At 46.4% G+C, this 26,194-nt stretch overlaps 2 protein-coding genes and 1 pseudogene across 4 annotated transcripts in view; 2 read left to right on the top strand and 1 right to left on the bottom strand.

Moving 5' to 3' along the window:
* Nucleotides 1–2,940: 2,940 nt before the first annotated feature.
* Nucleotides 2,941–15,232, bottom strand: Sh2d7 (SH2 domain containing 7). Of its 2 annotated transcripts, XM_015480043.2 has the most exons (5): nucleotides 10,619–10,826; nucleotides 9,128–9,217; nucleotides 5,696–5,861; nucleotides 5,210–5,410; nucleotides 2,941–4,085 (listed from the first exon to the last, which is right to left on the bottom strand). In XM_015480043.2, exons 1-5 carry the CDS (start codon nucleotides 10,792–10,794, stop codon nucleotides 3,399–3,401), a joined length of 1,320 nt encoding a protein of 439 aa, XP_015335529.1. In that variant the 5' UTR covers nucleotides 10,795–10,826; the 3' UTR covers nucleotides 2,941–3,398. The 2 variants fall into 2 exon arrangements, with proteins under 2 accessions (XP_015335529.1, XP_048649449.1); XM_048793492.1 differs by lacking the exons at nucleotides 9,128–9,217; nucleotides 10,619–10,826 and adding an exon at nucleotides 14,816–15,232.
* A 4,426-nt stretch (nucleotides 15,233–19,658) lies between these two features.
* Nucleotides 19,659–20,049, top strand: LOC107137558 (annotated as a pseudogene).
* Nucleotides 20,050–22,670: 2,621 nt separating this feature from the next.
* The window catches only part of Tbc1d2b (TBC1 domain family member 2B), a 74,302-nt gene continuing 70,778 nt past the window's right edge, over nucleotides 22,671–26,194 (top strand). For both annotated transcript variants that reach the window (XM_015480350.2, XM_015480349.2), the window contains exon 1: nucleotides 22,671–22,805. The gene's annotated coding sequence lies outside the window, so the exon portion shown is untranslated. The remainder of the gene's footprint in view (nucleotides 22,806–26,194) is intronic.

Below are 26,194 nucleotides of genomic sequence, written 5' to 3'. Positions count from 1 at the left end.
AAAAAAAAAAAAAAAAAAAAAAAAGAGAGAGAGAGAGAGAGAGAGGTCAGGCTTTAATGAGCTATATAATCTTCTTCCAAAATCCAAGGCTGAGCTGTGCCCCACTCTGGCCTGTTCCTCTTCCCACCACTCCCCAATGTGAAGCTGTGTGAGCGGTGGGTCCAAAGGGCTCTGTCCCTGTCTGTCCCTGAGTTTGAGCACCACCCTATCCAACCTCCCCAATGATGTGGAATCCTCACTGGTGTGTGCTGTCCACAGATTTGTGAACTCCTGGTAGTAAAACACTCTGTGTCCCACACACTCGGTGTCTGCCAACATTAGGAAATGTTCAGTGGTACCTATTCTCCTGGTCCTTAAAATCCCACTGAGAGTGCCTTGCCTCACAAGGTTACACACATCTCTTTCGCCTCAGACTCTGACTTTTGTTTCAGTGCTATGCCTTCGGGAGGAAGGCATACCACACCTATGCCTCACATTTTCCAGTGAGCCCCACAAAGGACAGAGGAGGATTGTTTCCATTTCACTCATAACAATAATTCTTGCTAACATTTGTGGACTCAGGGCTAGCACCTTTGCTTTCAACTCTTCCTCCCAGAGTAAGGATTCATAGCCCATTTTTCTGAAGGGAAAGTTACATAGCCAAGTGCCCCTAAGGATAGATCTTCCCTACAAATGTGCACTGAGCCAAGTCTGCCCAGGGTCTGGGGTGGAGAGGAGGGGCCCCTATGATCTTCCATCTGGAGATGGTTAATTCTGGTCTCTGTCTCCTCTGGAGGCAGTGCAGAGGGGGACAGCTAGCCAGGTGCTCACCCTTATAGAGGTGGGGACACATGGGTGAGGAAGGATGTAGTACAAAACAGGAAGGATCTCAGGAACAGCTAGCCTAGCCTGAGGGAATGACCAGAGCAGGAGACCTGAGTGCCCTGTGTCCAGACCTGGTGTCTAGACAAGACTCTGAGGGCTCCTTAGAGACAGGGCCACCAGGTTGTAGCTGGGTCTCATGGGTGGAGTCTAAGATCCACTCAAAAGGTCAGTACTGGCTGAAAGCAAAAGGCAGGTGAGGAGGTGACCTGGCCACACAGGGATGGCTACTAGGTGTCCACTGGGTGATTCCAGATGTCACCCAGCAGTCCATCTCAGGCTGACCTCAAGCTGGACCCTGTCTTAACTAAGAAGTGTCTGCTCAAGCCCTGACCAGCTCTGTGGTGCCAAATGGCCTACTCTTGTCTAGGCCTTAGTTTCTTCATCTGTAGCACAATGAGATTGGACTGGTCCTTCTTAGGATCTGCCTAGCATGCATGGTGAGGCTGGGATCAAAATAGGGGACAGGGAATAGCCAAGGAGCAGTTCTTGGGAGCCTGGCCTGCTCTAGGATCACAGCCATGGCCTAGAGGCTAGGTCTTTGTAGCCACATCCCTGGCTTCTTGTTCTGGTCCCCAGGGAACAGAAGCAGAGGATATGGCTCCTGACCCTCCCCTCCTTCCTACTGATAGGTCCTTGAGAAGGGGAACTGGTTTTGTTCTCAAGAGCAATTGCATGATGTCACTCAGCCTGTTAGGAAAATGTCTTGTCCTGGCCCAGGGCCTGCCACATGTTTGGCAAGTGGGCTCCGTCCATCAGCCCAGGCCTCTACATGTTCACCTAAGAAATAGGGTTGCTGGCCTCTCTCTTTGACCAGTACCCATTCTCTGGCCTTATTCCCTCCTCTGCATGGACCGGAGGCACTGGGAAAACAGGACACAGCCAGCAACTGCAGGTGGCTGGAAAGTCCCTCCCACCTCTTCCCAGGTAGGCATCCCGTCTGTGTCTCTGGGGCACTGGTTGGGCCCAAGGATCCGAGGGCCACCTGCAGGTGAGCTGAGGGCTTCACAGTAATCCCTGGCATAGCCTGGATACTAGGAAACCCACTGGATTCCAGGCCCTCCTCAGGATTTAGCCTTCTTGTCTGCGAAGAACAGCCTCCGGAGCTTGTCAGGCTGCAATAAAGGAGAAGATGCTGGCACCTGGGGTCTCTGAACAGGGGAGGAAAGATCCTGGCTTAGAGACCCATCAGCATTGGCCTGGGGTTGGGGGTCCAAGCCCAGGAAATGGGGCCAGGTTGGAATATTGATAATTGCTCCCACAAGCCTCTCTCAGTGCCTGAAACTCAGTTTGGGCAGAAGGATTCACCTGCCTCTGGTTAAGAAGACGGAAGAGGAAGGAGTAACCCCCCCCCCAAAAAAAAAAAGTGGAAAATAAAGCTCAGCTTACTCCCTGAGTGCTCTAACCCCAAGTTCTGCACCTCAGCTAGGGCCCTGACTCTGCATTCGTGAGGCAGAATCGGGGAAGGGTTGACCCAGGGCCACTGGTTTAAGAAAAGACACAGGACAACAGCCAGCAGACGTGGGATGTGGCTTCTGAGGTCCTTAAAGGACTGCCCACTGACTGGCCCAGGAGGGTCAGGACCTCAGAGGTTGTTGTGTGGGGGGACGTGGGCTCAGCCTGCCCTGAGGGAGTTGCTGGAGGGGTTCCCTAGAGGCCTTTCTCCTAAGATCTCAGGGTGTCTAGGGTTTCTAGTGCCTGAGCCTGAGGCCATGCCCACAGGCAGGGGACTCTGTGATCCCACTGTTGCCAGGTATAGGCAGAGTGCAGCCAGAGCTGAGGGCACAGGAGGCCTCCTTTGCTTCCCTGGGAACCCTGGGCTAGCCCCACCCCAACTGCTTCCCTCTGCTCTCCAGATCCCCAAGTTTTCCTCTTCTTCCTTATTAGAAACCCTCAGAATTAACAGCCCTATTCGCCAAGAGCTTTCTCTGTGCTGTGTCCAGAGCGCAAGAGGATGTCTAGCACTATCCTTGGGCAGCTGCTGCTGGACACAACCAGAGGATCGGCCCATTATTTTACAGAGCAGAAAACAAAGGTCCTGGATAGGGTTGCCAAATAATATAGAATGCCCAGTTAAGTTTGAATTCAGATAAATAGGGAATAATTGCAGTTACTTGAGACATTTTTAAAAAAATATTTATTGTTTATCTGAAATTCAAATTTACTTATATGCTCTATATTTTATCATGCTAAATCTGGCAACCTTAGTTGCCAGGGAAGTTGTCTTGCCCGAAGTTACAAAACTAGGAGTGGCTCAACCATGATTAGAGCTAAGGGGCCCTTCTTCATTTCTCAGAGCTCCAAGGCCCCTGCAGTGGCTGAGAGAGGGCCAGAGAGCCTGGTCTGCTGCAGAGAAAGCTCTTAGATGGGCTTGAAGGCCCCATCTAACACTCAAATCAAGCAGCTGCTTTTCTCAGTACTATCTCCACCAGGTGGATGTCAGGGCTAGAAAATTGTGGGCAATGGAAGTGTCCTGACCTGCCAATGCCTAAAAGCTACAGGTCCCCTTACTATCACCGGGTGTTCCCTAAGATCAGCTAGCCTCCCATCCCACCCATAGAGCTCACCTTGTGTGTTCGTCCAGACTCCTTGCTCTTGGCTGCTGGGATTTGCTCATAGGTGTTCCCAGGCTCTGGGAGCTCTGGGGTCCCCAAGATCTTCTCATAGCTACAGTCCGCAGGCCTTGACAGTTTGCTATATGTGGGACTGGCCCCAGGATGTGGAGGCCTAGCTGGGCCACTCCAACAAGCTGGAATCTGCTCATAAGGACTGCCTCCTTGGTCTGCTGTCCCAACAAGCTCATAGGAATCTGCAGAGCTGCCCTGGGAGCAGGACTGAGCCTCGTGACCTTGTTTCAGAAACCCCTGCCTCCAGGTAGCAGCCCGAGATCCCAGGGCCTCAGAACTGGGGGCCAGGAGAAACCCCCAGGACGTGGAAGACATTGTAGAGCCCTGGTCGGGACTCACCCCAGAGAGGGCAGGCCCTGGGCCATCAGGTCTATTCTGGTCTCCATCTGAAGGTCTCTTCAGAACCTCCCTGCCTAGGGAGCAGGCCTGGCTGCTAGCTGGAATTGACCCATGCCTGCTGGATGCTTCTGTGCCCGGGCCTAGCCGTGCCTGGTTCATCTTCTTCAGGTCTGCGTAGATGATGTCACTGGGGCCTGAAAAAGACTCATCCAGGAGGGAGGTACTCCTCTCAGGGAGGGGGGGTACCTTGGTGGGGGTCTGGGGAGAGAGGGACAGAGAACCTCTTAAAGGGTACCCCATTGCTAGGATGCCCTCAGGTTAACTGGACTCTCTCAGATAAGCTGAGGCCCCTGTCTTGGCCTCAGTTTACCTGTTACATGCTGGGGTTAGGATATGACATTCAGGGTCCCTGACAGCTCTTGTGCTCAAGGAATACAATCTTTACCTTGAAATTCAAGTCCTTTGGCCACCAGCTCAACTCCTTACTCAAGCTTAGTCTGCCCTGTTCCTTCTGCCTCCAGTGTGGTCCACTGGTCCCTCAGAACCCCTGAACCCACCTACTTACTGCTGTCCCCATCAGAGTTGCCCACCCCCAATTCTATCACTGGTGTATCCTTTCAGCAAATACTTAGTGAACACCAGCTATGTGCCAGCCAGTCTTGGGCACTAAGGGCTCAGTGGCGAGCAAGATCAGCCCTTGTGAGCCTATGTTCTAATCTGGACATAGGCAACACAAGGCTCTATTACATAGTATAAGGGGACTTTATATACTGTATGCTACTACTTGATCACAGTGTAATATGGTGTCACGTCACAATCAGTACTGTGAAGAGCAAAGTTAGAATGGCAGGTGGGAAAGAAAGTTTTTTTTTTCCATTTAAGTGGATCTTACTAGGAGGGGACATTTAAAGAGAATGGAGTGCAGCGAGAGTGTGAGCCATACTATGGTCTGATGGATAGCAAAGGAAATCTGAGTCCCTCCCACGGGGTGCTGTGAAGTAAGAAGTATTGGCCACAGGCACCCCACTCTATAGTTTACTAAGGGATTTTAGGTATTTCATACCAATTCTCTCAGTGTAGCCTCACAAGAACTTCAGGAATGGTAAACCGAGATTTAGAGAGATTGCATAACTTGCCCAGAGTCATACAGTGAGAAAACAGCCAAGACCAGGCTTGAAACAAATCCCACTGGCAGGGGCAGGTCCTGGTGTGGGTGAGCCCCTGGCTGGTTCCAAGCTGGGCCTGCCTCTCTCCCAGACTGGTGTCCCCCCTCCGCAGCTGAAAGGACTGGCCAGCATGGCCGCTCAAGGCCTGACTGTGACGTGACACCCACATTGCTGGTCTAGAGGTCCTCACCCTGGACGGCCCAGAATCCTCCTCACCTCCGTGCTTTCCTCCTTGGAGGGGTTCCAGGGACTCACATCCAGGCTCTTCTTTGTGTGGAGGAAGGAGACCTGTGGCTTTGCAGAGGGGCGGGGGCTGGCAGCCTTGTCGGGGACCACTGTGGGGGATGCAGGTGGATTTTCCAGGTTGGTCTGGTGGAGGCTCAGGGTGATAGCATCATACAGATCATTGTCCTCTGGCTGGGGGCAGTGGGAACACAGCAGGCCTGTGGTCACACACTCCCTGCCAGCCTCGAGCTGCCTGCCAGCGCTGCTGGCAAGGACTGAAACATTCCCACCAGATTCCTGACCTCCGATAAAATTTTGCCACACTCTCCCCTTTTCAGATAGGGACCATGACCCCACATGGAGTGCCCCTGGATGGCAGTAAATAGGGAAGGTTAGAAAAGGCATGTGTCGAAGTGATGGACGCCCATACCTGGGCACCCAGCCCCTCCACCCTCACCCCGGAAGAAGGGTGCTTACCCGGGGGCAGGCAGCAGCCAAGGTCTCCCCAAAGGGCTCGAGCTGCACTTCCTGGTAATGGCGCACCAGCTCGGCCAGGGTGCTGTGGCTGAGGGTGTCACCCGAGATGAGGTAGCGACGGTTTCGGAGCTGGTTGATAACAAAATGCCGGCAGCGATCGCTGCCCCTGCACACAAACACGGGTGGTCTGGGCTGCTGGCCAGAGGCATCCTGGCCTTGGCCTGGGGTCTGAACTCCAGGCCTGGGTGCAGGAGAGGGGCTCCAGCTATCTGTCCAGTGCAAACCTGACCTGGGGCCACCCTTTTGCCTTGGAGCCAGGGAGTGCTCCTCAGGGAGCTGGAAAGAGGTTTCCAAACCTGAGGACCTGGGAAGTGCCTAAGCTCTTCTGGTGGAGTCAAGGAGGTCAGGGTCAGGACTAGGGCAGATCCTTGGTGCAAATTTAAAGGGGCACCAAAATACTCAATCATCGGGAGAACAAATAATGCAATATTTTTTTTTTCTCCTGGTACCAGGGATTGAACTCAGGGGCACTCAACCACTGGGCCACATCCCCAGCCCTCTTTTGTATTTTATTTAGAGACAGGGTCTCACTGAGTTACTTAGCATTTCACTTTTGCTGAAGCTGCTTTGAACTCGCAATCCTCCTGCCTCAGCCTTCTGAGCTGCTGAGATGACAGGTATGTGCCACTATGCCCGGCCAAATAATGCAATATTTTAGATCAAAATGAATGCAAAACTCCATAATTAACAAAATACCAAAATTTTAAATAAATGTCAACCTTACACCATTACAACTCAGCCTCACCCTAACTGAAACCATGAGGTTTCATTTCCCACCACCCCCTTCAGCCTAAAGTGTCCCACCCTCATCATTTTCCTTTTATATGGGAGAATATTGACAGTGAAGTGTACATATCACAAATGCACAGCTGAATGAATTTCCATATAGGTACACACCCATGCAACTGCCATGTAGATGGAGGTAGAAAATCCTTCAGCCCCTAGAAGGCTGCCTTGGGCACCTCCCTGTCACGGCCCCCAAAGCAGCCACTGTTTTAACCCTACCACCACGATTCATTTTGCCCTTTATGGAGTTTCATAAATGAAATTATACAAAATTTCTATTGTGTCTAACTTCTTTCACTCAATATTATATTTTGGGGAGGTTATTCATGTCTGTGTTGAATTAGTCCCCACCCCATTTATGTGCAGTTTTTCATCTAATGAAAAATCCACAATCTACTTATTGTGTTGATGGACATTTCGGTTATATCTGGATCTGGGCTGTTATAAATACAGCTGCCGTGAACATTCTCATTTGTGTCTTTGGAGAATATATCTACTCATTTCTGTTGAGACTATACCAAGGAATCAATAGGTCAAGGGTACACCTGAATCTAGCATGCCAAATTGTTTTCTAACACTGTTGCCAAGTATGGAGAGTGCCAGGTGCTCTGCATTGTCACCAGTTATTGGGTATCATCTGTCCCTCCAATTCAGCCATTCTTTGTGGTTTTGTTTTCCCAATACCTAATGATTCTGAACATTTTTTCAAGTGTTTAGGGGCTTTGGGATATTTCTTTTTGAAGTGCCTATTCAATCTTTTGTTTTTATATATTGAATTGTTTTGGTTTTGCCTCATTTACATATTCCAGATGAGTCCTTTGTTACCTATATGTATTTCCCCAAGACTGTGCCTTTCCTTCCCTGATAATCTTTTGATTGTCAGAAATTCTTAATTTTAAGGGAATCAAGTTTCTCCATCTTTTTTTTTTTAATGTTTAGTGCTTTTTGTGTTCTGTTTAATCTTTCCTTATCCCATTTTCAAAGGCATTTTAATATACTTATGAGAAAATTTCCTGTTTTCGTCTGGAAACGTTGTTTTGCTTTTCTCTTTTGGATCTTTGATCTGTCTAGAATTAGTTAATTTTTGGACATAGTGTGAGATAGGCATCATTTTTTTTTTCCATTTGGCTATCCCATCGCTCCCATACTAATTATTGAAAAAACAGGAATTGCAGTGGTGCCTCTGTTGTAAATCAGGTAACCAAACATGGCACACTCTCTGCACGTTCTTCTGTCCCACATGTCTATCTGTACTTTTTTGAGCGGCCCCTTTTATCTCTTTTATAAGTTGGAATTCTGCCTAAGATCTCATTTGGAGGAAAAAACTCAAAACAAAACAACAACAACAAAAATACCAGATGCAGAAAAGACACTTGGAAACTGCTGACTTATATTTCAAAGTGCCTAGTATAGTGTCCTGCACATAGCTTAAAAATAACTATTTTAACAATGACTAACATTTCTTTAATCCTTATTATATCCCATGTACTATGCCAAGTACTTTTAAATGCATCAGTTTCTTGAGCGCTTTTAACAATCCTATGAAATAAGTAGGAGAACATTCCCATTTTTACAGATAAGACGAGAGAAACACAGAAGCAAAGAGACTTACTCAAGGTTAGGATTTGAACTAGGGGTGTCTGGGTGTGTGATAATTTGGAATCAGAATCTGAGGCATTTTCAATTTGTCCTACAGCCCTGACCTCCTTCCCTGCCTAAGGAGCCTTTTCCCTCCTCTGCCTTTCTCAGCTCAACCTACTCTCAGGTCAGGATCCAATGTCACCATCAATGACTTTGTCCTCGTCCCTTGCATCTTCCTTTCTATCACCAGAGCCCTACCCTAACCCAGACCTCAAGCATCCCACATACAGCCAGTAGCACAGGTCCTCACTCACTGTCCCGACACCTCCAGACTAGGCTCCTGAGAGACAAAATGGGCATCTGCCCAGATCACCCCTCTTGGTCTACAGAAGTTTCTTTTTTTCTTTCTTTCTTTTTCTTTTTTTTTTTTTTTTTTGTATCAGGGATTGATCCCAGGGGAACTTAACCACTAAGCCACATCCCCAGCCCTTTTTAGTTTCTATTTAAAGACAGGATCTCACTAAGTCCTTAAGGCCTCCATAAGTTGCGGAGACTAGTCTTAAACTTTTCATCTTCCTATCTCAACCCTCAAGCTGCTGGGATTATGGGTGCACCACCACTCCCAGCTTCAAGGCTGTCTTGAGATGCCCCTTCCCTCCTCTCTGGGTGTTCCTCCAAAGAAACCACGAGCCCTGCTGTATCTAGCCCTCAACACCCCGTTCTTTGCCTGGCAAATTGCTGTTCCTCCTCCTATTCTGGGCTCAAAGCTCCCCTCTGGAAGGCCTTCCCCAGCATCCCTTTGGGAGAATGTGCTCACTTGGCCCTGCTCCCCATTGAAGGCTGTGGCTAGTGCTGCTCAGAAAGTGTCTATTGAGCATGTGATGGATGAACAAGGGAGTAAGGGGCACGGGGCTCAGGGGAAGTCAAGCAGTGGGGGCTGCTGGACCCACACTGTGCTGATCTGTAGGCTGGTTCTGAGAGCCTGAGCCTGCCTTCCCCTCTTACCTGTAGGACAAGATGTAGCCGGCAGCCCTGTCACTGAGGCGGATGAGGAAGGAACCGAGAGCTTTGTCCCTGAGTAGCTGCTCCGTCTGCCTGGGCAGAGGACATGCCATTAGCTGGGGCTCCTTCCCTAATGGCAGCCTAAGCAGCCTGACTCAGAGTCCTGCCTCAGAGTCCCTGAGGGATACACCCTTGGGCACCAGACCCAGGGCACAGACAGTCCTTCAACCCTTGATAGAGGACACCCTTGGGTCTTTGACTGGGTCTGCAGCCTCTCAGGGCTGCCTGTAGTCTGTCTTTGCTTAATTGAACAAATTTAAGACTCAATCTGAGACTGGATCAAGGTCCTGAGGCCACAAGGACCTCCCTCCTCCCTACTGCAGCCTCACCAGCAGGCATACTAGCTGCAACTCCAGCCACACACTCTCCACCTGATGGTTGTGGATCAAGGACAGATCCATACAGCTGGAGATTATTAGGTTGGGGGGATCCCCCACTCAGGACCACTGTGTATAGTAGTGTGAGATGTGCACTACATAAGAGTTTCTGCAGGGAGAAGCCTCAAGCGTGGTCACAATAGCAGCTCACAGGGACTCACCACTCCCCGCCCCCCTCTTGTCCCCATAAGCCCCAGGCAGCTACAGATATTTCTACATGGTGCCAAGTATTTTGGAGGCATGATGGAAAATTCCAGCTGTTTTCTGGTTTGGCAGTACATCGACCCGATATTCCCTTACTCACTTTCTCATCAAGTACTTAACCAAGGGCCTGCTCTATTCAGGACCAGCTACGTAATCTGCAGGGCCCAATGCCAAACGAACTCGCTGGGCCCTTTGTTAAAAAATTATTAAGAATTTTAAGATAGTGACAGGAGATCATTGAAGAGAGTGGGGGTCTCTCTTGAGCACAGGGCCCTGTGCAGTTGTACAAGTTGATGCCATAAAGCTGGCCTGGCTCTATGCCAGGATGTACCAGGACCTGGTGACTGGTCAAACATCTTATGCCTTCATCTGATGCTTTGGCTACTTGGAGATACAGCCCAATTGGAAGACCAACCCCCACATCTTGGCATTTATTCCTAAGGTATCAGTGCACTAGAGTTTGCCTGGGATATCCCATTTGTGACAAATTCTCCTAGCTTAGTTACCGACAGTGCCAAGTTTGGGTGACAAATGATATAGTCCCCTAGCCATCCAACCAGTTATTCAAAGCTGGTCTGAGTGTGTTCTGCTCCCGCCTGGCCTTCTTTCACCCCAGCAACCCTAGACCTGAGTGATGGCCAATCCCCCTCCCCCACAGCCTCTCCCTCTGCCACAGAATCAGCCACCAGAGGGTGGAGTGGTCCTTAGTCTGTTCCCCCATCCTTCTCCTCCCCTAAGGTCCCTGCCTAGCACAGGGAGAGGGCAGGAACCAAAGATTCCTGAATTCTCAGGCCACATACTCAGCCCCAAGGGGCTGAGGGCTGTGTGGCCATGTGGACAGGGGCAGTCTTACTTGCGGGTGATGAATCCATGAAACCAGGGGGGCAGGGCCCCATTCTGCAGGATGAAGGGGGCTTGGGTCTCCATGAACCATTTCATGGCTAGTTCCTGGAGCTCAGCCAGGGCCTGGCTGTCCCTTGTCTCCTCAGTCTCCCTCCCCAGGCTGAGCTGCTTCAGGCTTCCCTCCATCCTGGCAAGCACCAAAGCCACAGCAAGGCCGGGTCAGTCTGTGGGCCTCTATATCTGCCTGTGCTCTGGCTCATTTGCCTGAGCTCCCAACCTCCCACAGTGCACAGGAGCCCCATTGTCACCTCTGGGTGGTGGCTGGCTCTTCTCTCTGATGCTTTGGGACAGGGCACTTTGGCTGGCTGGAGTCACAGTGAGGAGGGCCACGGTAGCAGCCCAAGATGGGTAGGGACAGTTTCCTGGCCAGCAGATGAGCTGCCTCACCGGATTTGGCCTTTTCCCCCTGAACCTCCAGTCTTTGTCACAGCTAAAGACCAGACCCTGGCTGAAGTCCACAGCACTGCCCCTGTTAGCAAACCAGTGGATTTAAACTCTACATATCTTTTCCTTGTGGATACCATTTGTATTTTGGTGGGGGAAGTTCTGAACAGATTAATTCTTCCTTCCACTCAAAACTTATTGATTGCCTACCATATGCCATGTGAATCTGGGCCCTGGGAATAAAGCAACAAACCACACAACACTCTGCTTATGGACGTACAGTCTAAGCATTCCAAGACAAAGGGAGAGGGAAACACCAGAGAGCACATGGACCACACTTCTTAGGCAGAGGGTCCCTGGATGCAGTCAGCCTTGCCCACGAGGCGACAGTGAAGGAGGAAGAGCTGCTGTTACCAACAAAGGGAAAACCATGTGCCACAACCATGAGACTACATTGCTACAGATTGCAAGGAACGATGGGGAGCTCATGTGGCTGTAACAAACTTGGAAAAGCTGGGTCCCCAGAAGGACTGGGCTAGGCCTTGGACAGGAAGTTTTGGAGCAGTGTAGGGCCACATGGGACCCTTTGCTCATGTGAATATTCCTGATCCCTAATGTGCTTCTGAGTTTCACAGCAGAAATTCAGGCTAGGTGGACATGGAAGCAGGAGATGTTGCAATCAGTCAGCCCCAAGACCTGAGTTAGAATCCTGCTTCCATCACACACCTGACACTAAGTTGTTGCAGATACCTCAATGTACTCATGATGGGAATAATAAGCACTTTCTAGACTCTAGGGTCATTATGAGGACTAGAAGAGAGCATAATGGTAAAGAATAAAGAAACATTTACATAAATTCAAAAAAGGCAGAATGAATCAAAGGTGATAGCAGTCAGGATAGTAGTTATCTTGGGGATGTAATGACTGGGAAGGGGGCAAGGAGCTGCTGAATGCTGATCAGGTTCTATTTTTGGATCTGGTTGGTGATTAGATGACTATGTTCACTGTATGAAAATTCACAGAGATGGGCACTCACAATGTATGTTTTTCTATGTTCATGTTCTGCTTCAATGAAACAGTTAAAAGAAGGTGCTAAAATCACATTTCCATGGTTCAAATTCTACCTTACTAACTACATGACCCTTGATCAAATGTCATAAGTTTTCTGGTTTCAGTATCTTAATTTTTGAAATGAGGAGAATCATATGACCTGTGCATTCGTATTTCTTATATTGTTATAAATGAAAGGCCTGAAGCTGTATACTTTAAAGAAGTTTGTTTAGCTCACAGTTTTGGAGACTGAAAGTCCAAGATTGGGCTGACCCATCTATTTAGACTCTGGCAAGGCCTTCTTGGCTACAGCAATCACATCATGGCAGAAGGCATCATGGTGGGGAAGTGGGCAAGAGGGAGCCACTGCATGGTGAGACAGAAAGCCAGGGACCAGGCTCACTCTTTCATAACAACCCACTCTCACAGGATTAACTGGCCTATGAGAACTACTTTAATATCTTCCCAGAGTAGTACCCACCAATGACCTACCCACCTCCCACCTTTTAAAGGTTCCATCACCTCCCAACATTGCCACACTAAGGACCAAGCTTCAAACACATGAATCCTTGTGAGACAAACCATAGCAACCTGTTGTTAGAAAGGTTAAATGAGTTAAGTCCTTTAAACAGTGTTTGCAACAATGTAAGCAATTGGGATTAGCCACTGCTTGTGATGATGATGATGATGATGAGGAGGAGGAGGAGGAGGATATAAATATTCTAAAATATGGAGAGTGCACCCTGTTGGAACCTATCATTATTCTTATTATTACAACTTCATCATGGGTCAACTCAAATCAAGATAAAAATGTGTGTGATGCATACAGTTTAGAGGAAAGACCAGGACATGAGGCAAACCTGGGCAGCTGCCCCTGCCTCTGAGCCATGTTTTCCACATCTGTAAAAAGGATAATTATTTTTACCACACACAGCATGGGATAAAATACTGCAAGTAACACTCTTCACACAGGGGCAAGCACCTAGGCACATTGCAAGTGTTCTCAGAGGGCTGGCTCCCAGGAACATCACTTTGACAAACAATAGATTTCCAGACTTGACAATTTGACAATTTTAGGGAGGCATCAGAAGCAAACCATCATTCATGTTCTTGCTAATTGATCTCTCTTGCCACACACAAGACAGTGCTATCATGGTGTCAGAATGGAAATCCCAGGCTGGCAAGTTCTGGAATTCTCTAAAATGCAAAGTAGGGAGGAGGGAGATTGTATCTTTATTTTCCCTAATCTCTAACTGAAACTCAGCATTTCCTTCCCTTGGAAGAAATAAACCACATTAATGTTAGTAGCACCTGTTACTTTGTCAGCAACAGAAATACAGATATTTGCATATTACATTACAGCTGTTGCAGACAGATATCTTCTTTGTTCATCATTACCTCAAAATTATAGCAATTTGATGCAATGATGGATTGTGTTCCTTAACACATAAATAAAGAAGCACAAAGGGTTACTACATCAAGAATATTTTGATAAACCCTATTTTCACATAATTTATTTCCATTGTCCCTCTAGGTATTGTATTTTGTGCATTAAAAAAAAACTATTCTGGGGTTGGGGTTGTGGCTCAGTGGTACAACATTTGCCTATCATGTGTGAGGCACTGGGTTTGATTCTCACTACCACATATAAATAAATAAAATAAAAGTCCATTTACAACTTAAAAAATGTTTTTCAAAGATAGATTCTGGGGCTGCAGTTGTAGCTCAGTGGTAGAATGCTCACCCGTACTTGTAAGGCACTGGGTTCAATCCTCAGCACCACATAAAAATACAATAAAATAAAGGTATTATGTTAACCTACAACTAAAAAAATTTTTTTTTTTTAAATCTATTCTGAGCTGAGAATGTTGGCACATGCCTGTAAATCCCAGCTCGGGAGGCTGAGGCTGAGGATGGCAAATTCAAGACCAGCCTGGGCAACTTAGCTAGACTCTGTCTCAAAAAAGCTCAGTGGTGGAGTGCCCCTGGATTCAATCCCCAGTTCTGCAAAAAGCAACAATAACAATAACAACAACAATCTATTCTGTGCTTACTAGCTATGTGACCCTCGGGCTTCAACAGATTTCAAAGAGGTCCATAGCACAAAAGAGGCTGAGATGCGGGGGCGGGGTCCAACTCAGAGTTGGTTCACTGCCAAAGTGAGATCCTGGAAGTATTCAAATACAAAGAAATGTGCTTCTATAATTTTCCATGAGGTATTCTCTCTCCACCTCCCAATTAGGCTGGATACTTTTATGGGAAGAACCTGGTCATTTTCATAAGAGACAATGGCTTTGTGTACAAAAGGACACAGAACCCAGGATGGCTGTGGGCCAGGCAAATAAGGGGGAGTCTATATTTATACTTCAAGGAAGTGTGGAGCTGAGGGGGGTGGAGGCCCAGGTTTGAGGGGAATTGGAAGCTCCATGAAGGACTAGGGGTAGAAATAGATTGTCGTGGACAACACTCTGCATTCCATTGTTTAGTTCATTACACATGGGCAACTACTGGTGCTAGACCCTGGGCACAGAGAGGATGCTGGAATAGCCCCACCCACCTCCTCCTGGGGCCCAGAGGTGTAGGAAGAAGGATTAAGAGGCTTCAGGCTCTAGATCAGACTAATGGAATCCCAACTCCCCATTTGCTGGCTCTGCAGCTTACATTTATCTCCGTTTCCTCATCTATAAAAATGGCGGAGAAATGAAGCACCTACCTGGAAGGATTTGGTGATTCAGTGAGCTGATGCATGCAGTTCTGTGGCTGGGAGGCACAGCTGCACATGCTGGCCTCATGATTCACACACAGCTTCAAGTCATCCCCCCACTTGGGAAGTCCCCAGAATTTGATGTACTTGTCCTGTCTTAGTTCTTCCCTGTCTTGGGTTCTTCTCTCTTGAGGGTCTGCTTTTTCTAGAGGACAAACAGATGGCAGTGAATTATCCAACGAATTACTCTCTCCTAAAGGCATTCAGCCTGGCTTGTCTTCTTGGGAAACAGGCCTGCGGCATCCCTGGAAAGATGCTCAGAGGGAGTGTCTCTCCAGCCCAGTGTGGACAACCCCAACACTCTCTCGCTTCTCCTTTCTCGAGCCCATGCAGGGTGACCATGTTCATGATCCAGTGCTGCTGGCAGCTAGCCTCTTGGGTGAAATGCCAAAGTGGACTTTTCAGCAAATACTAGTCATGTGCTTATTTTAATGCATGGACACTTTTTTTTTTTTATCCTTAGTTGTTTTTAGTAGATCTGAATTTGTTCCATAAACCTGAACAGTGGAGAATGAATGATTCCACCTTCTTTATCTCTGCTTCATTCTCCACCCTATTGTGTCTAGAACAGTGTTTGGCACGGGTAGATGTTCAGTAGTTTTATTTAAATTATTATTTGAATAGATGATACATCCACATGGGTTTTTTTAATATTTATTTTTAGTTGTAGTTGGACACAATACCTTTACTTATATATTTATTTTTATGTGGTGCTGAGGATCCAACCCAGGGCTTCACACGTGCTAGTTGAGCACTTTACCACTGAGCCCCCACATGGTTTTTAAAAATATAAAATATAAAAAAGTATCTGTAAAAATATTTTCTTCAAGTATTAACTCATTCCTGATCCTGGGTCTTTCCCACAGATCCTGTGTCTTTTTACTTGTTACTTGTTTCTGGATTGTTCTTCCTGGTTTTGTTTTGTTATGTTTTTTAGTGTATATCCAAATAAATAAATATTTTCCTATTCTCCTTCACTCATTTTTTTTTTTTTTTTTTTGAGACAATGTCTTAGTATTTATCCTAGGCTGTCCCCAAACTCCTAGGATCAAGCAATCCTCCTGCCTTGGACTTCCAAGTAGCTGGGACTACAGGTACATGCCACGGTCCCTGGCTTTTTTTCCTTTTTCCCACATGAAAGGTAGAATACTGTACAATGTTCTGCACCTTGCCTTGTAAAAAAAAAATTAACACATCTCAGAGCTCCTTCCAAAAAGTACACAGAGGAGTGCCATTCTTATCTATAACTACATAGTATTCTATTATATGCATGCATTTTAATTTTTGTAACAAGTCCCCCACTCATGATTACTTGGGTTGTTTCCAATCTTTTTTATTTCCAAAAATGCAGCCATGGATAACTTTATATAGACATGATTAAGCATAGAGCAAGTGCATCTATGAAGCACATTCCCAGAAGTGGGATCACTGACTCAAAGAGAATTTGCTTTTTTCATTTTGATAGATGTTGCCAAATTGCCTTTTTTAGGGGTTATATTGAGTTGTGCTCATTAAATATTGAATGAATGAATGAATGAATGGATAATAATATTTTCAAGATCAGTCATTTTGGGAACTCCCAGCACACAAGAAAAAAAAAAAGGAAGGGGTCTGGTACTGGTCCAGAAAAATCACCAATTTTATTGTGATCCTTTTCACTCCTCAAGGCCACAGAGGGACTTCCTCTTGTCACTGTTCAAGCATAGCTGCTGGATAGGGAGGGTGGTATCCAGACATGTCCCCTTCAGCCATCCTTCCACCAAACACACACCGGATTTTGTGTTTTATTCACAGGACAAGGGCCAGGTATTGAGAACTTTCCAAGGACCCCTAGTGAGGTCTGAGACCTTGAAAAAAAACAAAACAAAACAGAACAAAACTAGTGGTGGCTCCAAAATTCAAAAGGAGAAAATTATACAATTGCAATGCATAAATGTGTAAGTAATTATCCATTCAGTGTCATCTTGTATCATCCTCATTTGGTATTCAGGAAAGTTTCATCATACATAAAAGTGGTTTGGAAGCCAGATGACTTTACCTTGCCGAAGTCTGGCTGGGCACAAATCACCGAGCTGCCACAAAGCACTTGTGTGTTCAAACAGGAAACTTTATTGCCCGAACTCCACCAGCACTGCACGCACACTCCCCTCCCCCCCAACTCTCCCCACTGTCTCACAGGCTCCGTGCTTCCCCCACTGGGACCCTCGAGAACTCAACACTCAATGGTAGTGGGCACCTGAGGCAGCAGGAACCACCCTATTCCCAGAGCCGCCCTATTCCACCCCCCCCCCAGCCACCCTATTGCCGGACAGCAGGGGTCCATAACATAACCATCACCATCTCAATGGCTTGCTGGTGTCACCTCTCAACCACTCCCTTCTGGCAGAAAGCCATGCGTCATCCCCACTCGGCTGTGACCCTCAACATTACCTTATGAGAATTCTCCATCAAGCCAGAAGACTGCCAAGAAATCATTACCAATGTAAATTAAATGAATTCCTCAAAGCCAAATAATTTTAAAAGCAGAATCATAAAAGTAATCCTTTCCAAAAAAGCTTAAAGCAAAAACATACATATTTTTCATGTAAAATGTGGCCATGTCATTTAAAAATATAGAGTCAGCCTTGTGTACCCCAGGGCTCCCCATTAGCATATCCAACCAACCACAAGCAGAAAATGCAAAGGAAAAAAATGCATCTGTGCTTAATATGTATAAACTTTGTTTGGTCATTATCCCCTAAACAATGCAGTGTAACAATGATTTACAAAGTGTTCACATCTTATTAGGCATTGTAACTCATCCAGAGATGATTTAATATGATGCACATATGGGAGGTTGCATATAGGATGTATGCAAATACTACACTATTTTATTTAAGGGACATGAGCATCCTCAGCTTTTGGTACTCAATGAGGGCCTTGGAATCAGTCCTCTGGGGATATTTAGGGACACCTGTATTGTTATGTAGTGAAATGAGAACTCCAAAGAACCTACCATGGTATTAAAAACATTGCCACATACAACTCTCTCTCACCTTGGATGCTCTGGGCCTGTGGGTTCCTGACAACCCAGAGGAGAGGGAAACCATTTCTCAGATCAGAGAGGCACCCCCTGTTGGTGTGCCTCTCCATCACAGCAGCAAGATCAAAATGCAAACTAATTTCTCTATAAGTAATTCAGCTTCACTAGTAATCCTAAGTCTCATATAAAAAGGAAATTTTGCAGAATTGTGTGTTGTTTGCTCACAACAGTGAAGAAAAGATGCTCAGTTTTGGGATCAGTTTAGGGCTCACTGGGAAGATCAGGAGTTGAGAACCACACCTTGAGAAGCCTTGTTCTACTGTCTCTCAGAGGCCAGGTGGCTGCAGTGTGGCCCAGCTGTGTAGGCCTGGTGTTCCTGATAGCTTGAATAGCTGGGGCCCCAGGGTTGCCTCTCAGTCCTGTGCCTATTTTCCCTTTCCTCACTTCACAGCTGGGAAAATGGAGGCCCACAGTAAATCTTGAATGAATTTTGAAGCTTTACCGTGTGCCAAGTACATCAAATACATACTCATAATTTCCTTTCATCTTTATAGCAGGCGTGCAAAGGTGGTATTACTGTCTGCATTATTTCTGATTATAAAGACAAAGAAACTGAGGCTCAGGGCAGGAAATGATCTATCCAAGACTGATGTCAGTGACAGGATCGCTTTACCTTGCCTCCCTCCCTTCATGCTGCATCCACTTTCCACATCATTGCTCCTGCCATTGTCCCTGCTACCCAGGTTCTGAAAGTATTTTTAAAATGCACTGACTCAATGGGCTGGGGTTGTGGCTCAGCGGTGGAGTGCTCACCTAGCACATGTGAGGCCCTGGGTTCGATCCTCAGCACCACATAAAAATAAATAAATAAATAAAGGTATTGTACTAAAAAAAAGTACTTAAAAAATGGACTGACTCAAAATTAACTCATGTTTAGTCCATCTAGTCAAAATTCAAAATAAATTTTAAAACATCTCACCATCCACTACTGTATCTGCTCCTTCTAGGTCTTATCTCTGCCTGTGGTCAGCATCCCCTGACTGCCTCCTGGGTTTGTTCCCCTGCATCTCTTTGCCTGCGTAAGTACATTTTAAACTTCTTCCACACCATTTCACCCAACCAGGCAATGCCTGAACTTCTGCATTTAGAACAATGAATCTCTTCCAGCTTGCAGTGAAAAGCCCCATCTCCCACCCTGGACTCAGAGCAGGGTTCTAGCCCCTAATCTCTGTGTGTGTGTGAGAATAGGGAGATCGGGGTTGGATATGTGGTTGGGGGCTGGGGAGGGAGTGGTGAAGACAGATAGAATGTGGTGTCTTGAGCATGGTGTCAGGCTCTGGGGACAGGGAATAGGAAAGACCTAGGGCCTCTGCCACTGCAGCCCATTGCCTCCCCTGGGCTCCAGGCCTCACCCGCTCCCCAGGTGGTGTGGCTCCCCCTAACTCCTGCGCAGGCCATTAAGCCCATGTCAACCTTCCACCCTCACCAGCTCCCAGGGAAAAAGAACCACAAGGTATGTAGATTTGCCTGCCAATTTGGTAGGGAAATAAAGCCCATTGGAAGCCAGAGTCCACATGGAGGGGCTCTGAGTCCTGGCTTCCTTGGCAAGACTCCTTCCCCTGAATCTTCCCACCTGCCTGGATCTTCTCATAGCAGGGGACAGGTCCAGTGCCCATAGGAGATCTCAGTGTTGCCCAGCACCAGCCAGAGGCAAAAAGCAGGGGCTGGGGTGGCTTGTGGAAGGAATTAGCTGCCATTAAGATTTTTGCCATGGAGCCAGCCACAGTCTCTGATGCCAGTTATGCTGCGTCCACTGTTACTGTGGCCCATTACAAAGATACCAATTTGAAGTGCAAGCAGTTCTGGAGGTGCCTGGAGAAGTTGGGTGGGGGTGATGGACATGTTGACCAAATGTTGGTAGCCTTCTATGAAGAACCAGAGAAACCTAACAGTGCTTTGGATTTTTTAAAGCATCACTTAGGAGCTGCTACCCCAGAAAATTCAGAAATAAGAGTTGCTCCTCTTAGAATTGGCAGAAATGAAAGAGAAATATGAAGCTACTGTAGAAGAAAATAAAAAACTGAAAGCAAAGCTTGCTCAGTATGAACCACCTCAGGAGGGGAAGTGTGCTGAATAGGATTCTTCTCAGTTGAAAAGATACTGAAAAATAGGTTTTGTATGACTTGAATAGTTTGTATAGTATATAATCTTTCCTGAACAGATGCTATAAAACTGTTTTAATATGTTAAATTCACGCTTGAACTGTTATAAACACATATACTAAGAATCACCAATAAAAACTCAATATAACTTGCTTTGGGTCTTAAAAGCAGAAAAATCCAAAGTGAATCCTGAAAACAAAAAATTAAACAGCCATCTAATTCATTACCTTAAAAGATATCTATTTATTAGTCTGATTAGGAATAATGGTACTAGTTGTATTTTAGCCAAGGAAGATTAGCATAGAGGTATTCCTTGGTTTAGTTCAGAGTATGAGCATAGATAGAAACATTCTTGACAGTGAGGATGACAGTGTTTATATTCTCTTTAGGCAGCTGGAGAGATCTGTGTGACAAGATTATTTTGCGTGGGTTCCCACAAATCATCTTCTCTTATTTATATAGTGCAGAATAAATAATTCTTCTTTGCCACCACTTTGCCTTAGATAACTGTGTGTGTGTGTGCCACTTTGGACTCTGATACCATGTTTTCCTTCTATGCAATCAAGCCCTATCTGATAATGTTGTCTTGCTTTGCTGGGTGCTTTATTGGGTCCTAATTGAACATTAGCCTGTTTCTCAATTTGCCTAATAATGCAGTTACCCAGATTGTAATTTATATAATTTTAAACAGGATCACACTAATACCCTGCCTTACTTAGTTGCTTAGTTGAGCACAGAAGTAATATAAGATTCTGGTTCATGCACAAACTGGAATGAGAAGAGGAATGAGCCATATATCATGGGCAATGATGGGTTTAATTATATAGTGCTTTTTTCCCCCTCAAAGTATTTTTCTAATTTTGAATTCATTTTATCTTCATTATCCCTATGAAGTAAGTAGGACAAATATGAAGAAAGGTTGGGCACTGAATTTTTAGGCCAAAGACTGATATTACTACAAACTATTTTCTAACCATAGAACCTTGGGCACTTCAGCTCTGAGATTCGCTTTCCTTATCTGTTAAATGAGAAGAATGTCTGTGCGGCTTACCTCACAGGGTTGTTGTGAGAGTCAAATGAGAATGTATGTGAAAGATCTGTAAATGGTAAATTAATGAAAAAAAAAAAGATTTTGCTATGTGTCAGGGACTTTGCCAAGTGTTTTCCATTCATTAGCTCACCTAAGCCTCAGGACAGCTCTAGGAGGTAGATGAAAAATTATGACCCACTGTACAGATGAGGAAGCTGAGGCACAAGGGAGGACCTCTGACTTCTCTCTAGTCCCCCCACTGGCACGCTCGTCCAGGATGTAGGCGTGGTGCAGGGTCCCCTTTCAGAGCAATGGAGATGGGCGTGGAAAGCCAATCCCCAGCTGAGTGTTTCCCTGTGAGAGCTGTTTGCTCTGGTCAAAGCACCTTGTGACTTACTGTCTCCTACCAACACTCTAGTGCTCACCTATTTGCAGGTCCAGTGTCCCCACTACTCCCCTCTTCACTTATCCCCCCATTAGGTCAACTTCCTTCACAAGTCTCTGGATTTAGCAAGGGCCTAGCAGGGCTGTATTGTGCCCCTACCCCAAGTTGCTAAGCCACCTCTGTGTCTCTGTCCCAGGGACAGAAGGCCTTCATTTGTGCCTTGGTGGGGTTGGTGGTGAGGGCAGCAGGGACCAGGGAAGATGCAATGTGTCACCCCAACGAAGTCAGGCTTATACGTAGTAGGCAGGCAAGTCCATAGTGTGGAGTGGAGCCCCCAGGAGACAGTTGGGTTGTGGTGGCTGGGAAAATCGAAAGGTCTTGGGCTTGAAGACTTGAAAGAACAGAGCCTCCACTGACACAGAGAGATTTGGGAAGAATGACCCCAGTCCCTCACAGCTAGACCTCTTTTGACTGTTATGTTTCAGAGCAGGCAGGGGCAGGGACCTAGGAGATCGCTTAGCTGTCCATCCACCCTATCAAAATACAGGTAGGAAATGGAGATGCACCAAGGTCACACAGCATTCAGGCTGATTTCCTCTCTGGGCTGTAAGCTCATTTCATGGCAGGCAACCAGTCTTCTACAGATGCAAAGGCAGTGCATAGCTGGGGCTTCTTCAGAGCCTCTGGGTACACCCCTCCCCTCTCTGGGGAAATTAGCCTAGGATGACTCACTGGCTCTGGGTTCCCCTGGGGTTTGTCCAAAGGCTGGCCATGTGGGAGTAAGTTCATTGCCCAAATTTCCCCTTTACAGTAAACAATGGCTACTTCCTCCTGGGTTGGCCACTTCCTTCTGGTCAGTGGGTTCCTGAGAGTCTTGAGGGGACAGGGGTTCACATGGCATACAGGGCAGACCCTCTGACACTCAGGATACCTGCCCTGAACAAAGGAGAAGTGCACAGGTTCTGTAAAGCTGACCCTGGCCACTGGATGTTGAGTTTTAATCCGGGAGATCTCAGGAACTGCAAAGGTGACAGGCTATTTGCCTGGTCTGGATGTTTGTTCCTTCCAAAACTCATGTTGAAACTTAATCCCCAAAGTCATATGTCAATAGTGTGTGGAGGTGGGGCCTCTGGGAGGTAATTAGGTTAAATGAAACCCTAAGAGTGGGTCCCTAATCCAATGGGGCTGCAGCTCTATAAAAGAGGAGGAGAGACCTGAGCTAGGACTATTTCCCATGTGGTGCCCTGAGCTACCTTGACACTCTGCAAAGTGTTCCCACCAGGAAGAGGGACTTCATCAGATGTGGATGCCTGATCTTGAACTTCCCAGCCTTCAGAACTGTGAGCCAAATAAACCTTTATTCTTTATAAATTACTCAGCTGGTGGTGTTCTGTGATAGCAACAGAAACAGGACTAAGACATCACCTAAGAAGGGTTCCAAGGAATGAAGAGTCACCAGAGATGACTCAAAATTTTCCATGAAGGTCAGGGGTATAATCTGGTTTGAAACTGGGAAAACTGAAGCTACATTTGTTTAGCACTTTACAGTAACTATAAAACGTGTCCAAATTGAAGATGGAAGGACCTAAGAGAGCTCAGCTCCTGGCCCTAGGAATAAGAGGGTGAAATTGCAAAGGGTTCATTCATGAAATCACCAGCATCCCAGAGTAGCCCTAAAGAGTTGACGGGGTAAAGGGGTTGGGGAAGTCTGGAGGAGCAAGAGGGTGTTAGGGTTGACTCTAAAGACATAGGCTACTTCCCATAGCTCAGTGGGCTCAGGACTCTCCCGGGGACCTTCTGAGATATTGATTGCTGCTGGATTTGGGGTCTCTGTACTTTATACTTTTTCCCCCCATGTGCTAGGGCTTTAATCCCATGGCCTGCCCTACCAGTAAGCTACATTGCCAGCCCTACTTTGTACTCCTACAGAGGTCTCAGGCAGGCCTGTGACTACAGTCTCCTCAGAGGGGCACATTCTGGAGGGCAAAGGCCAGGCAGGGGCCAAATCAGTTTATCCCCAGGCAGATACTATAGTCTCAGCATCTGGGCCTGCCAGCTTTTGAGGGGCCTGTGAAATATCTGTGGTGTATGTATTGGCTTCAAAACCAGGGGGAAAATCAAAATTAATTCACATTTTATTAAATGTCTATAAAGTAGAACATTATGTCCCCTTCCTAGGAATCATAAAATGCTGTTACCCTGGAAAAGGTTTGTAGGTTGGGTTTTTCTCACTTGGCCTGAATTTCCATATAGACAGGATAATTACCAAGAAATCACAGATAATCATAAATTTAAGTTAATAACTCACAGTCTTATAATATCAAGAGCATAATTATGGATATGACTTTGAACATTTTTAAAGCAAAAATTACCTATATTAATTTATTGTGGAATATGGGATCATTTGAATATGTTTACTATGATGTGAGATGTGGCCTCCAAAGGGAAAAAGGCAGGGACTTGACAATACTAAGAAACAGCTGCAGCTTCTTGCCATTAGTGACCCAGGAGGGAGAGAAGACTCAGATGCAGAGTCAGGCTGAGGCTCAGCTTGCCCACTGAGAAGCATAGACACCATCTTCAGGAGAAACCACAGGGTCCTTTGTCTGATACCATCTGCCAAGCCCCACCAACCCAGTTTTTCTCCCTGGGGAGGGGAGTTCATCCCCTCTGCCCATGAAGGATGACTTCCTCATGCCTTGCAGACCTCTGCCTCCACACGACACTCCAAGAGACTTGGTTCTTTCTTCTGGGACCACACAGGTCATGCCTACCCCTACTTTCTCTCAACTCACTGACAATGGAAATGGATTATACTCTGCTGCTGCTCCATGGCCTCCTAGCACCTCAGCCACAGACCTGCTTCTCCCAGCTCTGCCCATTTTCATAGTTTTCAAAGTCAAGCAAGCCAATTGGTCACAGCCCCTCTTATCCACAGAGTGAGGCTCAAATTGAACCTCTCATCAAGAGAACAATCCATTTGACTCCTGAAGTACCACATTATCTGGGCTCCTGTGCATGGGGGCTGGTTTGAGTCCTCTCGGAATCTGCTGATTGGGAAAGTCATCAATGTTATGGTATAATAATAGTAATAGTAATGATAATAACCTATAGGTACTGAGTGCTCATTATGTGTGAGGCACTGAGCTAACTAAACACTTCCACTAGCATTTCTCATGAAACCTTACAATAACAATAATGTGAGATAGCTACTTTCATTATCACCATTTTATAAATGAAAAGACTAAGGTTCAGAGAAGTCAAATAAATTTCCCAAGGTCACACCTCTGGTAAGTGGTACACGTAGGAGACAAATCCCATCAGTCTGACTTTGGAACCTAGCACTTAACACTATACTGCATTGCGCTCAAAGAGAGCCTCAGGAAGCTTAGGTGGTGAGCACCCTCACTGTGGCCAGCCAGCCAGATCTCGACAAGTGTCAGAAAGGGATGTTCACATGGCAGCAGATACAGGGCCTTCAAATGGCTGGCTTGGGGGAGGCTCCAGTGCCTGCTCTTCCTATCTGTCTGTTCCAATTAGGCAGTTGTTTGAAATGTCCTTGTCCATCTCAGGAAGCTCAGATTTCCACCATCTTTTAGTGTGTCTGTGTGAAACATGCAAAACTGTGAAGAGGAGACAGTTGATTTGGCCTTCTCACAAATGTACTTCCTTCTCTCTTTGAATAAAGTGAACTTTTGTACTAACAGTTCCCTCTGTCTGGAATGTTTTCCCCTCTTCTCTGGTTGCCTTGTTCCCTCACATCAGCATCATTTACGTTGCCACTAAGTGTCCCATCCTCAGACCTGCCTCCCCAGCTTAACCTATGGAGGTAACTTGCCATAACTCTCCTTCCCAAATTCATCCTTACCTTTGCTTTGCTTTATTACAAAACAATACTTTTTGCCTCTTGAGGTTGTTTTGAGAGTTCAAATGAATTAATACAGAAAGTACTGGTAAGGTTTCCTTGATTTTTGTTTGATGGTGCTGGGAACACAACCCAGGGCCTGCTGTATGTTAAACAAGTGCTCTACCACTGAGCTACATCCCAGTCCAGTGCTGTTTTAAGTAGTAATCATTATTTAAATGTCATCAGACCATTTAGTCAACATAACATTTATTATGCGTATCTGCTTTTTTTTTTTTAATGTGTATATTATCTTCCTCCTTTACCAGACTATAATCCCCATGATGGCTGGGAAATGATTGGCTTGTCATGGCTATATCGCCAGTGGTTGAAATCTTACCTGGCACATAGTAGGCACTCAATAAATATTTGTTAAATTCAATGAACGAACTGAGATGCAGAGAGGAAGGATATGCTTTGGCTTTCATTCAAGAACTCTACAAATATTTAATGGAGCACCCACTCAGTAGCAGGCAACAAGCTTTCTCATTTTTCACAATATTAAGTCTGTGACTCTTGCAGGGCAGAGTTTAAAAACTCCATTTAAAAACCAAGTTTTATATGGAGGTATAATTTACATAGAGTGCAATACTGTTTTGAGGTGGTTCTTGAGAAATGCATCCTCCGGTGGAATCCATGCTCCCATAGAGAAACAAACGTTGCTTCACCCAGGCAGGGCGAAGACTTGTACTCCCACGTTGCGTGAAAGCCGCCCCGACTCCGGGTCCCAGCAGGGACCTGGCCTCCGCCGCCCTGCGGGGGCAGCGGCGGGCGGGGGCGGGACTACAAGTCCCAGACTGCTCTGCGCGCCCGGGTCGTGCGGAG

Source organism: Marmota marmota, unplaced genomic scaffold (genome assembly GCF_001458135.2).
Source record: "Marmota marmota marmota unplaced genomic scaffold, marMar, whole genome shotgun sequence".
Classification (NCBI taxonomy): domain Eukaryota; kingdom Metazoa; phylum Chordata; class Mammalia; order Rodentia; family Sciuridae; genus Marmota; species Marmota marmota.
This window is presented reverse-complemented; position numbering and strand designations above follow the sequence as displayed.